General features: G+C 41.0%; 1 protein-coding gene across 1 annotated transcript in view; it reads left to right on the top strand.

The window, feature by feature from the left end:
* Window positions 1-14,640, top strand: part of MAP2 (microtubule associated protein 2) — a 232,804-nt gene that overhangs the window by 178,655 nt on the left and 39,509 nt on the right. Inside the window, exons 6-7 of the mRNA XM_053982442.1 lie at window positions 942-1,055; window positions 3,360-3,437. Of these exons, the coding sequence (XP_053838417.1) occupies window positions 942-1,055; window positions 3,360-3,437 (192 nt within the window). The remainder of the gene's footprint in view (window positions 1-941; window positions 1,056-3,359; window positions 3,438-14,640) is intronic.

Below are 14,640 nucleotides of genomic sequence, written 5' to 3'. Positions count from 1 at the left end.
TGTGTGCCCGATGACATTTCACTGCACCTTTGAGTGGGTCTGGAGTTGAGCTGAGACAGTTTCTCAGTTTGGAAGAATTCACTCCTTGAGTGGTCCTACTACTACATTCTGCTTGCCAGAGCAGCCACTTGCTCAGCCCTTCTCAGGTGTGCTACACCTTGTGGGCAGTGGGGAGGAGCAGAGCGTGGGTTCTGTGGCACCCAGCTCTGTCAAGCATGCAGTGCATGAGTCAGCTCCATGCATGGAGCAGGCTGGGGGAGCAGCAAGGAGCCCATTCCACCGAAAAAATGTCATCCTCTGCCATCCCTCTGCATGGTACTCAGACCTACTGTTTAAATAAAGCTTTGTGTGGCAGTCTTCAAAGGGGTGAGGAAGATGAAGTATTGATTTTAACCGTGCAGGAATGTTATTTGGCCCTTCAAGTCCCTCACCAGCATAGAAGGCTGTCTGGGAAGTGCCTTTAATGCATACTGTGTGCTGCTGAGGAGGAATTAGAGTCCAAAGGGCATGCTGGAATGCAGCTAACTTCATATATTAAATGTCAAGAAATTACATTACTCAGCTGCCCATTTTACCCATTGGCAAAACAATACCTACAGACATTTTTCTAGACATTTAATAGATGATTGTCTTAAAATATTGCAGTTGCAGCACATTGTCCCTAAGAGAAAGAACATTTAATAATGATGCTTTGTGCATCCTGATTAGAGTGAGCTCCTGATTTTTATAAATACTTGGCATTTTGCACTGAAACCTTTGGAATATCTGGTCCTTCTCTTTTATTTTTAATGATTTCCTTATATTTCAGGAAAAAAGATTACCTTTTAAAATGGATTAAGTCTGCCTCTGGTTTTCATTGTTTAAGCTAATCTTTCTGATTTTAAACACCATTCTGATTAGCATGCTTTTCTTTCTTTTTTCTGACTTTGCTACTGCCACAGAAGAAGTGTCTGCGAGGATAGTACAAGTAGTAACAGCTGAAGCTGTAGCGGTCCTGAAAGGTGAACAGGAAAAAGAAGCCCAGCACAAAGATCAGCCTGGATCACTACCTTTAGGTAAAATGAGACAAAGAATGTTCCAGGTATCCTTGTGTCTGTAAATGTCTGTATGTATATAAAAAAATGCAGTTCCAGCTGTGTATTCACACTGCTTATGGTTGTGGTTGTAAACCATAGCTACCACTGGATAAATGCTGGGGCCACAGGATTATGGCAGGATCCTTTATTCTCAGTTCTTCATGGCCCTGTGACTCTCTCATTCCCTGTTTGCTCTAACAGCAGTTCTCCACCTTGTTTTTGACTCATGGTTGAGTAGCTCAACCATGAGTGTGTTTGGTGGTAGGGTTTTGTCATCACATTGGTTGGAACTGTTTGTGTTCAGCCGTGTACAACGTGAAGGATTAATGTCTGAAGAGGCAAAGATGGAGTGAGAAATAAAAGGAAAGTGAGGCTTTGCTGGTTGGGTGGTAGCTGCTCAAATAGATGGAGATCCTGCCATTTTTTGCTTCCACAGGAAGCAAAAAAGAATGGGTCACACCAGATTGAGAGCAGCAGGCAGAGTGAGGGCAGATTGTGGAAGGAGTCACATGGTAAAAAGCAAATCCCAGCAGTCTGTACTGGGAAGGGTAAGAATGCCACTGGTCCATGCTGTGTCTCCATCCTCCTGTTTCTCCTTTGTTTAATATCTCTGAAATATATGTGTGTGTGTGTGTGTGTGTGTATCTGTCTTAACTATCTATCAAAGAAGGTAGGTATACAGCCATTTGTACCTAAAGTGCTTGCTCCTTGCCAGAAAACTTTTGCAGTAACTCAAAACATGCACACCAAAGGCCAGAGAAAGGACATGCTTCATCTTGAGGTAAGGAAGTCACGCAAGCCTGTCCTAGGATAGATTCTGCTGAGTGCATGTTCATTGTGATTAAATCAAAACAATGCCCTGCAGTGTTTTCCCCACAGGTAATCTGCTTGTTTTGGTGCAGTACTTGGCCCTTGCCTAAGAATGAATTAAAGTCAATGAGTAATTTAGAATATTTGTTGGAAATTTGGTTCCCACGGTTTTTTGCTTCATTGAACTAACTTAGAACTGCAGCGGGGAGATGTGTTGCTTGGTAATTCCCTTCTTTGCAGAGACTCAGTTTTACATGGAAGACCCTAGTTCTCCAAATCACTTCACTCAGGCCTGGGAGAGGCAAAATGGATATTCAGTTCCATCTAGTCAGATAAGTAATTTAAAAGACATTGTGAGAAGTATGTCTTCAGTTAACAACTGTTGGTGTTACAGTTCCTGTGGTCAGATGCATTGTGATGAGTTTATAAATACTCTGTCCCTGGACATCACATCTTAAGGACAAGCCACATATGGTCTTTTCCAAATCACACTGAAATCAATAGGAGGAAGCATGGAAAATTCTGTTGGGGCTTTGAAAAGTGGCCTGCCTGTGCTTGGAAAGAAGCCCTGAACAGTAAACTGAGATCTGCCTGTTGAAAGGTGCTGTTGATAAGACAGATCTGTTAAAACAAATTTGGTTGGGTTTTTTTGGTTTTTTTTTTCCTTTTTTTTTTAAACATTGGTTAAGCCCCAGGAGTGGATCTGTTTTTAAAGAAAAAATTTCTCATAGTGATTGGTATGAGATCAAATGCAAAGGTCATGCTAAGTTCATTTAAGAAGCTTGTTTAGAATTTCAACATACTTGAATTGAAGTAATTGAAAAAAAAATTTCTTTTCAGCATCTGGTCTCATGACTGGGAATGAATGTAAATCCCAGTCTTAGTGCATCTAAGTTTTCACTGTGCCTTGCTCAGCTGAATCACTGTTATGTCACAGCTGATATAAGTTCTCTGTGCTGGTATCTTTTGCATTTAGACAAGCAATATTTGCATGTGTTCTGTGATTAACCTTGAACACAGCAGAAGAAAAAAAAGTGTGCAGAATGGAGTCTTTTCATGTACTCAAGGTGGATTAAAGAGATTGGGTGCCAGTTTCTGATAGTTGGTGTGAATATATAATACCTCTGTGTACAGATGCTTTTTTCTTGTTGCCTTGGGTGGCTGAATGCTTTTTAAGAGGCAATACTGATTTAAAAGAGTATCTCGTATTTGATTTTTATATTGTGCTCTATAACCAGAGTTTTGTAAGTAATTCCTACCATTAGAAAACGAATCAACAACAGAAGAATAAATCCTTTTATTATAATTTCAAAAGTCCATGTATTCTGCAAGGGTCTGTCTAAAAATCCAGCAGGCATGAGACTTCATCAGATAATTCCTCAGCTGGGCAGAACAGGCTAACTGCAGCTTACATCATGTATTGGTCTTCCTGGAATTAATGACTCTCTCTCATTTTCACTGTTTGATTTCTAGCAGTTGAAGAGTCAGCCAACCTGCCTCCTTCCCCACCTCCATCACCAGCTTCTGAGCAGACTGGAGTTCTGGAGGAAGGTAAGGGTCTCCTGGACATTGCAGTGCAGAGCTGTCAGCAGAGGCATGAGACATGGATCTAAAGGATGGGGAAAACAGAAAACGGAGATACTTTCTGCAGTGGAGATACTTCTCATGTGGAAAAATAAGCCATTCTCAGCAACAACTCCCCATCTGCAAACCAACTGCAGTGCATGGATGAGGTAGACGCATGCACAGAGGTAGCTGAGGGATATGCTAAGTACATCCATGCTAAAGAAAAAGAGATAGTGTTGCTCAATTTTTTGTCTGTTGTATGCAATACGAGCCACTGCTGTTCCAGTGTGGTCACCAAAACGATGATTAAGTATAGATCATCTTTTGTTTCGAGATGTGTTTGGCTGCATTTTTAAAGTTACCATTGCCTTTTGGTTTGGAATCTTAAATGCATGAAAGCAAGGAGATTCAGAGCTGGATCATTTCTTTGGCCCTTGACCTGTAATTCATGCTCCAGTGCCTGCATGTATTGGAAGTTCTGCACACAAAGTGCAGCAGTCGCATTCTAGTCTTACAAAGCAAATTTCTATTCTGTTCTGCACGAGTGTTCAGTTTCAGTAGCCCCTGATCACTGCATTTTCCTCCTGCTGAAAACTCCTCCAGCAAAGAACTGAAATGTTGCCTTGGTGTTAAGCAGAGGCCTGAATCCCAGCGAAGCTGCCGCAGTGTAGGCGTGTGCGTGAATGCTTTGTTCAGCAGAAGACAACTGCTGCATCAAGGCCAACAGCACAGGGAGACAGCAGTGTGTTCAAATTGAGCTGTATCATGGGGATAAGAAGGATTTGGGTTCAGAATCTCCAGGGGACTGTCAGTTGAACTCATGTCAGTAACATTTTTATGTCTCCACTTACTTCCTTCTTGGATTTTCTTTCAGCGTTTTATCTTTCTTTTTGTTACATAAGTGCATGAAAATAATTTCCTATCATCTGCTGAACAAACTTTGTTGGTATTTTAACACAGAGCCTCTATGAATTTTGCAAGTGGATGGTTTCTATTTCACATGCTAGCATTCTCTGACTCAGTTAATGAGGACACTGCAATTAGGCATGTTCCATCACGCAGTCATTTTGACACAATGAAATTACAGGTTGTGTTAACAACAACATTTGTCAGTCCACTCTACTGGAAGGGCCTGCTAGGTGTGGTTAGTAACAGCTATAAAGAACGTGAGTGATTGATTTTTGTTGCTTTTAAAAAAAAAAATCTGCCTGTTGTATGTTTAAAAAACAATACAACAGTTCCTAGACTCATCACACAGAGGTAATGGCAATCAAAACTATTAACTGAAAAGAGAACTGGTAAGGCATTAGCAAAGATTTTTAGAATTGTTACCAGGGCTTTATCACTATTTTTCATATCATGGTAAAGGGCTTGTTCTTCTGCTTCAGGCCAAAGTAAAGGTTCTTCCATTAGCCTCAGGTTTAGGTGTGGCTTTGTGTGCTACTTGTATCAGCTGTATATTTGCTTGTATTTCAGGATTTTAAAAAGTTCTTATATTGTTTTATTGACAGGAGGTTGTAGATTGGCCCCATAGCAAATGGAAAGCAGTTTGCTAGTTGTGCTTACACAGGAAGGTGGCAAAACACTCTACAACTTGAGGTTATTATCCACTGCCAGACTGCAGCTCTCAGCTGTGAAATGACTCAGCAAGTCACTTAACATTGTAGGTTTTCTCTTTCCTTGCATGTAGAATTGAATTAATATAATAGTACTTACCCTGCAGAGGTGGTTACAAGGGCTGAAAGGACAGTACTTGGGAGATGTTTTGATGATTTACACAATGTCATGGTTTTTAATAACTTTCAAATAATTTTCTTAAACATTAGTCAAAAGAAACGTTTCCACAACATGGAAGATTTTGATTCAGTGCTTCATTTTTAAGAGCAGATGTCCATTTTGTGAGGGAAGTATGGATAGAAGTGATGTCTTGAGTATTTAATGAACTGTGCTGGAAGCTTCTTGTTTATGTCTGGCTCTCAAACAGGAACTCACAGTAGAGCTGTTTGAAGCAACAGAAAGAACTTGGAAATAATTTCACGAGAAATTTATTATGTTGCTTTTTACCAAAATATCAGTGTTGTCAGTTCAGTGTAGTAAAAATGGTGGTAAAAATCTTGTGCTTTGCTCGGTATCAGAAGATAAAGTCCTTATTTTCTGTGGGTAAAGTTCAGGTTTTGCTGACCTGAGTGAGCCAGACCTGTCAGTTTTATTCAGGCAAAGTTCCCATTCAGAAGAGTTTGCCTCAGTAGGGTTTGACCCTGTTTTACTGTACTTGTTTAAACCTCCTGTTCCCTATACCATCTAGCAATCCATCCTCATGCACCTTTACATTGTCCATCTTTCTGCTGAGTAAAATACAGTTTGTTAATTAATTGAACAAAAAAAGGTGAGCACTTGGTGTGTCTGCCTCAGACCTTTTTTCCCCTTTTCCCAGAAGCTTTTCCTAATGCACTTGTCAGTGTGTGTCGCATTGCTTTGAATCCAAGAGACTTCTTCAGTCAATGTAGCAAGGAAATCACTGTTGTAGACTGACAAAGGTGGATGTGGCCAGCCATGCAGCAAACACAAATTAAAAAAAAAAAAAAAAAAAGTAGGAAAGACAGAGAGGTTTGTGGGTCAGGTTTATTTCATGAGCGAAAGAAGTCGGTTGGATGTAGGTTTCTTTGATTTGGCTGCAGGAAAACATTCAAATGAACTTGTCCCTTTTTACTGCTGCAGAAGGTAAGAGAACTGATTTGCCTTATTGAAACTATTATATTTATTTCAACTATAATGACATAATTTTGTTCTGGAAATTAAATTTTCCCTAGCACCCTCTAATCCTTTTATCAGTTGTACCTAGTCTTGCAGGACTGATGTAATATTCTAATTTCTTGGCATTTCTTTTGTGCTCTTTGCCTTTTGATGATGGTCAACATCTTCATGTAAAAAAATTTTAAACATTAAAGAAAAGAAGGGTGCCTCTGATGGACTGTCTTCCACTTTGAAATAGGCAGGTTAGCCTTTATATACCAAATAAGAATGTGTTGTAAACTGAAAAGAATCAAGTGTTGTATGAAAATGGATCTGTTAATGGTGAAAATTACTTCTTGAAAGGCATTCTCAAAATATACAAGGAAAGTAAAGCAGAATAAGCCTTTGTGAGAAATTATTTTAATCTTGGACTTTAAGATGCATTAGGGATTTTCCCATGTATTGAGACAGAAAAGATTAGAAGGGACTATAATAACAAAGGATTTTTCTTATTGCTGAAATAAAAGCATAGCCTCCTTAGAAGACATCATTATCCTGTTAATGAAATTATCTGCATTAATTCTGAAAATATCTTTCTTCAAACTGATAAAAAAACCAATGTAAATCTGTAAAATAGCCACAGATGTAACAGCCCCAAACAGCAGCAGGCTTTGCACTCCTGGTGATTTTGGATCATCACAATAGCATGTATTAATCATTTCCACTGCTGTCAGTTCCTGCAGTTTTAAGGAGCAGAGGCAAGGTCTCTGTTTTCTTGCCTATAGTCATTCAGAGCCTAGAAAGAAGGGATTTTCAGCCCTGTTTGCAACAGTATAGACAAGTTTTGGGATTTCATCTTCACTCTTGTTGATGCATTTTGCTTTTGAAGGGCCCCATGACAAACCCACAGCTGGAAGGAGAACCTCTCCTTCTGCACATCTTCCTTCTCTGTATTCAGCCTCTTGACCATATCCACCTTCCCTTCTTTTCTTCATGTCCCAGTTCCAGCTGAATAGGTGGCAAGTGCTTCTGTTCATTCAGCTCTCGTCTTCAGTAATTCATGGGCTGGTGTGAGGGCACGCTGCAGAGAAGGGGGAGTTGAAGTTTTGAACCTTCTTGCATTTAGGAGGAAGTTGATTCCTGGTCTCTCGTGCCCTGAACTCTGGGCTCACCCCTGTAATTTGCCTTTTGCAAACTGTGAGCCCCCTCAAATTTGTTACAGAATTTTGTAGATGTTTCTGTGGAGAAGAAATCCACAGGTTCTGCGCTGCAAGTAGATTGAGATGGTTCCCTGAAAGCTTGCTTCTGGCTCTTAAGTACTAGGGAAAAATGGGAAGTTTGGGCACAACACTGTGCTTAGCATGCTCTGCAGTGCTCTGCAGAGCTTCCTGCTTGGCAGAAGTGGGTTGCCAGGTTTTCTTTCCACACCTGCCTCTTTTAATACTGCATAAACCCCTGAATATGGGGGTTGGATTCCACTACAGAAGAGAAGCAGCCAAACTATCAGTGGTTCGGGCACTTCTTTGTCCCCTGAAAGAAACTGTGAATACAGTTCTCTCCTAACTGAGTTCCACATGTGGTCTTTGTGCACACAGCATATCTTTGGTCCCAGCCAGCCTCAGGGCTGGCACCAGTCTAAAACATGGACCCATGGAATTGGTTTCTCCTACAGCAATCCTTTCCCAGGCAGAAGAAATCCATGCCATGACATTACAGGACACTTGCTGCCAGTTACTTGAGAAAGCAGAGGAGCTTTTTGTAAAGATACAGATGTTGTTGTGTCATTATGTACTGTAGAAAGAAACATAAAACTTGGTGTTGTTTGCCAAGAAGAACCTTAGAGCTCTTATAAATGGGATTGGTTTCGATCAAAATTGTTTCCAAGGCTTGGGTAGGGTAGCATTCCTGAGCCCTCTTGTTCTGGCATCCCACAAAGAGATCTGTTACACTGCCTGTGTTAAAGCCTTGCTTTCTGACAGTGTTTTGGATCTAAGAGTGACAGTTTTGGAGGCTCTGGGGGAAATCCTGTAAGTTATAATTGCCTTTAGAAAGACCAGAGACACAAAGTATGGACTTGTACTTGAAGCTGGTAGGAAATCCAGTGGAACAGCTGCAGCTGCTTAAGGCACCCCATGAATCAGTGTTCATCAAACTATCAGGTGTCATACACTGAGAATGGACTTAAACATCTTTTCTCTAGCACTAAATGTTTCATTTTTCATAGCTTTATTTGTGATGAGAGGATTCCTCAGCCTACAGGAGGTCCCAAGTCTCCCCTCTAGGCTTGTATGGATGAGATGGTAGGCCAGTCATTTTCATTGGGTAGTGTTATTTTTCTTTGTCTTGCAAAAACTGCCCCTCCCTGTACTTGTCAGTAGCTGGTGTAGTCCCACTAATGTGATTTTCTGCAAGGCTACAGTGATGGGAATAAGCCTGTCATTCCAAAGCATTAGCAAATACTGAGGTGGGAGCTAGTTCACCCATGGAAACATGACACAACAGCATAAAATATAGGACTGACAGAGACTGCTGTGAGCAGCACTTTGTGGCCTTTATCGGGATAAAAAAGGTTGCTAGCTATTTGGGGAAGGGGCTTTTTGTTGTTTAAATGCTGCTTATTTATAGGAAAAAGAAAAGTGGGGGATTTTGAAACAGGTACAATGAAAAATAAAGTCACCACTGGCCAAAATGTAAGCTGATTTGCTTTTTAATTAAAGATCTTTTGAAATTTTACACTTTTAAGTACTAAATCTGATGATTAAGAGGAATACAACTATGTCAGGACACTTCAGAGGTTTTTAGTACAGTCAGTGAGGTGTGAATACATATGAGTATAGTGTGAGTTGTGAGATGCAGTTTGTGCACAGCATGTGTTCTTCTAAGTCATTAGTGTGTAGTTTTGAAATGCACTTACTCCTAGGATTGGTGTCTGATGTTGGTTTACCCAGCAGAAAGGGCCAGGTACATGGTCTGTGTGTTAAAATGCACAACTGCTCATTCCTCCATCCTGCATTAACCCATAGCCTGGCTGGTGTCATCCACTCCAGCATGGCATAGTGGCTGATGGTGCTAGAGCATTTGTCCATCCTGCTTTATTTTTTCCTGTGTGTGTGTCTGTCCTGCAGCCTTTGTCTGTGTGTCTGTTTGTAAATGCAGGGGCAGAGGATAAGGTGGGGCTGCTCCAGCACTGCCCCGGCTGCGCGCCTGCTGCCGGCCGGGAGTGGCGTAGACACCTGGCCCCCTCCATTTCAGTGTCTGTGCCCAAGGAGGAGCCCTGCAATTCAGATGAGGAGTACTATGAACACCCTTTGTTCAGCTCAGAGTGGACTGGCTCTAGTACACACCCCAGTGCCACAGTGAAGAGCACAGAGGTCTTGTTGGGCCATGATGAAGGTGAAATGAGCATGGTCCCATTTGGTTCCTCTTCCCCTCTACTCACCTGCCATCCATTCCATTCTTTATGTGCCTGGCATTGCTGCCTTCTGGGGAGGGAAACCTAATTGTGTTTTCTCCCCAGATGGAAGTGATGCCCCTCCAAGAGTCTCTCCATGTCTAGGTAAAGCTGTAGCATGAGCAGCTTTGGGGTCAGTGTAACTGTGGTTCCCAGTTAAATCAGGGCTCTTGTTCTTCAGGCCTGGCTTATAGCAGAAGCAAAAGGAGCAGCTAGTTAAAAGAACTGGAAGCTAATTTGTTCTGTGTGCCAGAGAAATACTGCCAAGGACAGTACACAGAGTAGGCCACAATATTGTTACTGAAAGTAAGTCAATTGTTTACACAATGGGGGAAAAATATGCCTATACCAAAGATAGCCCTGGAAGGACTTTAATTCACCAGCAGGTGAAGTAAGTAAGTTTTACCCCAGTGTACACAGGTAATTTCAGGCCATAATAGGTCCTGTTTGATTTCCAGTTGTTTTGTGGACACACTCTGTTTGCATTGTGCCAGCTGACTGCAAACACAGAGGGATAAAAGCCTCTCTGTACTTCTGTTTCTATGACCTGAGCACATCAGTAAGTAGTATTTTTTTCAGTAGGGGTTATGTAAAAGTAAAACCAAGGGAGAATCTTCTTCACTGGCTAACAGAACAGCTGACTACTCAAAAGCGAAATAGTTGATGTTTCAATTCACAGCACTCAGTCTTGGGAGCTGAAGTTAAAAATAGTACTGGATCCTCTAAAGGTTTGTGTCTCAGGAGGATGGAGCTGTCCCCCTGAAACTGGTCACTGGCTCATTTTAAGAAAATCGGGGTTGTTCAGAATTAACAGGAAAAATACAGAATTAACAGCCTACTACTGTAACAGCATGGGTAAGAGATCAGCACTAATAATTGAAAATTGTTCATGTCAGCATCTCTAACAGAAGGCAGGAAGATAGAAGAATCACAGGGGTAGCCTTACTTGAGCTGTGTGCCTGCAGCTGTAATTAACAACCTGATTAGTTCATGGGCAGCTCTTTTCAGTCAAGTCACCTGCCTCTGGTGAAAGTGTAAGATCTCAGAACATCTATGTGGAGGAGAAAAAAGGCAGATAAGCTGGATCATGAGTGGAAAGATAGGCATTATGAGACCCTGAGATCCTCTCAGCTGGTGAGAGCACGGTGCTCAAATGCCAAGATTCAATCCCTGTACAGGTCAGTCACTTGAGAGTTGGACTTGATGATTCTTCTGGGTTCCTTCCAGCTGAGACTATTGTGTGAAACAGCTGTCCTTGCTGGCCAGCAGTCTGTTTGGCATAAGAGTCTGCTGCACAAAGAGAGGCTATATGATTATTTTGTTAATTCAAGGATAACTTTCTAGTTTGAGTAATTATTTTTATTCAGGTGGCTTTGTGTAAAGTGTTACAGGAAATGAAGGAGTATTGCTCAGAGTAAAATAAAAGGCTTTCCTTAACATTTTTTAATTGAGAGAGATGCACACAAAAGTACATAAAATCAGAAACCGAAAATTAAAGCAAGTTATTCAGGTCAGAGTCTCTTGTAGCTGGAGACCTGTTGTCCTGCAAGGCTGCTTTTGCAGTCTGCCCACATGCAAATATTTCTTCAATGCTCAGGCATTGGTCGGGGTCTGATTCTGAATCTTCTGGCTTCTGTTCATTTAAGATACAGTATCTAACCTGAATTATTTTGTTATTAATAATGTGTTCTTCTTTACATAGTGATATTTTCTCAGCCTCGGTGTTTATGTTCCTTAATCACTCTTTTAAGGCCATAACTGAAATGGATGATTGATTGTCTAGTTTTCACTGGACCAATCTCAGGAGAAAAACAAAGCCCTTGTAATTCCAAGAGGATGGATACACCCACTTCCAGATTTGAAAACACTTTGTTCTAAGCCTGATTCAGCAAAGTACTTCATCATGAGACACATTTTAAACTCAGGGATGTCATCAGGTTGCCTGCAGCATGGCTGCTGGTCAGCTCCTTGAGTACGTTGCTGAATCAAAGGATTCACACTTAATTCTGGCTTCTTACCAGAGGGAATTTTTGTCTGAATAGCAGTGGCAGGAATACAAGTCTGAAATGGAGATTTTTCTAATAATTCTTCTGCCATGGCATAAGCAAAGATTGTTCTTGATTCTACTATACTGATCCTAACAGCCCATAGGCTGAGTGGTATGTTTTAGAAATTTGGATGAACAAATAATTATATTGCATTCATTGGTTTCTTTGACTTAATTGATGGTGAGGAGCCTGGGGATAAGTGGGAAAACAGAAAAGAAAATACAGAATTCTTAGGTTAAAATAGTGATTTTCACATACAGATTTCAGATGTCAGGCAGTGTCAAGGAGAAATTGTTTATAAACCCATTCAGTGTAGGAAACTTGGCAGAAATCTTGCAAAAACCATTAATCATTAGCCATGCACAAGGCCTGTTATGACTATGAAAGTTCTCAGTATTTTGCCAAATCCAGGATTCATACAGTAGATTGACTTGCTGGCACTCAGCAGTCTGTATTACCAAGGTCAGCGGAAAGAAATCAATGCCTCATACCTTCCTCCACCTCAGTTGAATGTCGTGTACTGGACTAAACAGCACATTATTAGAAAAATATCAGTGTACTTTGAGCTCATTGATGCATTAGTGTTGTCAGAGCCATCCATCATTCCATTCCATCTCCATTTCCAATGACTATTTGACCCACTGTCATGCTTGGGAGGGGTATGCCTGTAAAACACTTTCAGCTCTCATCTTGTGGCATAAACATGCTTGTCTGGGGGGAAGCAGACTTCTGGTTTGTTTTTTTCCCTAAGGAAAATTCAGTTCCATGGTGGCTAAAATGAACTGGGTACTGGCAGTCCTTTACAGACTTACATCGAAAATATTGAGGTGAAAGGGTTATGTAAATGCAGTCCTGAAAGGGTTATGTAAAAGCAATCCTGTTCAGCTGTGTGCTTGGTGCTTACTGTTGGTGGTGATGTCATCTGTTTTTTCCATCCCCAAGAAGAAGAACCAGTAAAGAGTCTGATGGCTGTGGAAGTGAAACCTGCTGCTCTTTCTGGGAAGCAAATGGGGAAAGAGCACAGGCCCCTTAAACTTTTGGACCAGTCAAAGGCCCTCTGTGAGGGTCAGTCGGATTCTGGTTCAGTGTGTCATGAAGAAAAAGTGCCAAATGTGGCATCCAGCAGGGAGGGTGTGACCTTTGTGGTGGGAGCACTCCTGAAAGACACACCCCCTTCCTTGGCTGAGGAAGGTGTGTCCTCCTTAGGTTTGCATGTGTTTGCTGCCAGCAAATCCTTCTCCAGCTTTCTCCAGTGCTTTCCAAGCCTGCTTCATTTTCTGTTTTTCCCATTTATTAGTATGACTGCTCTTGTTATTATGCTTGAAGAGTGTGTAGTGGATACTTTGATTGTGTAGGTGCTGTATGACAACATGGTTTCCCACCGCTGCGGCTGATTCCTGAGTTTTTTACTTTGCCATGATAAAATATTGCTTTGCAGCTAAGCTTATTCCTCTGTGTAAGCCTTTTTTCCCCATCTGAGATGTGTTTGCCAGTCACATTGCTAATCTATGTATTTTTTTTCTTTTTGGTGCAGAGGTTCATCTGCATTTCTTTCAAACAGCAGATTTGCCGCCTTTGACTATGACATAAAGATGCTTAAACTGTAGAAATGTTTTCATTTGCAGTGTGCAGGATTTTTGTTTGGTTGGTTTGGTTTTTTTGTGTGTGCTTCAGTGCATTCTGGTTTAGCTTCCTTAAAGCTGATGCTTCTTATATCATACCCTTGTCATCCATTGCAATCCACCCCTCCTCTCCTCAGTCATTGCCAGAACTCTTATTTTCTGCGTGTGCCACCTTATAACAAATGTTTAACCCTGCTGGAGTGCCCTTCTTAGGCAAAATCTCCATCACTTCCACTGGGACATTTGCCTTCAAAGTGAAGGTTAGGACTGGGTGCACTGAGTGAAGTTTAGACTTAATCTCTGAACAAAATATTTACTGCAGTCATCCTTCAGTACATAAGAACTAGGCTTCAGTATTTTTCATTTAATGGCATTTTTTAATGGTATTCTTTTAATGTAAAGACACCTTGTGTGGACTAGTGATGTACCCACTCCCTACCTGGCTAAGGAATGCTGCCTTTAGGAGGCTTGTGTTCTGAATGGCCCAGCTGAAGAGCATTGAATTCCTTTGGCAATCAGAATATGCTTTGATGCCATTGGAATTGTTTGCTTGCACTACAGTAAGTGACACAGTAGGATACATGGAGAAAAGCAGTATCTAGCTCTTTAATTTCTGTGAAACAAGGATGACATCAGCCCAGTGGCCATGCTTTACGCTTCATGGGGATTGCAAGTCAGTCACCAAATGTAAAAATACAAAGGAGCAAAATTACTGCAGGTGTAGATTTGTAGTCTGGGTACCTGTAGATTTTAGAATCTCAGTTGCTTTTCTGACTCAGTATTAACACATGCAGATATTTAAATAATGAGCAATACTTCAGTACTAATTGTTCTAAAACCAGTCAGATTCATCAGAGCAAAAAGATGGCTCCATGGACTTCAGATCTGAAGAAATTCAGAGTTAGTCTAATGCTAGTTGTAACAAGCTTTAGAAAAAACTCATAAAATCTAATTTCCAGATTAGTGCAGAAAGGTATGCCACATTCTGAAGTCTTTCTCTTATATTTTCCATTATAGGAAGATTTCAAGGAGATAGGATTAATTATCTTCCACAGGACATTAAAAAAAGATCAAGCTATTAATGATTAACAGAGTGGGTATTAAAAAAAAAACGTAAGTAGGTATTACCCTCTGAAAATAAAGTGGCAGAGTATAAGAGAAGCCTTTTTAGTTTCGAATTAACTTAATTAGTGCCTAATCTAGAGCCACAGAAACATGCCAAGCATTCTTTGACTTCAGCTACAGCTGTAGGTGACTGGCCATTTTGAAGACCAGACCTTCAAGATCTGGGAGTATTAATAGGTGTGTTGCTGATTTCCACATGCTGGTTTGGT

This window comes from Vidua macroura, chromosome 7 (genome assembly GCF_024509145.1).
Source record: "Vidua macroura isolate BioBank_ID:100142 chromosome 7, ASM2450914v1, whole genome shotgun sequence".
Taxonomy (NCBI): domain Eukaryota; kingdom Metazoa; phylum Chordata; class Aves; order Passeriformes; family Viduidae; genus Vidua; species Vidua macroura.
Note: the sequence above shows the minus strand (reverse complement) of the source record. Positions and strands in the feature narration are given on the sequence as shown.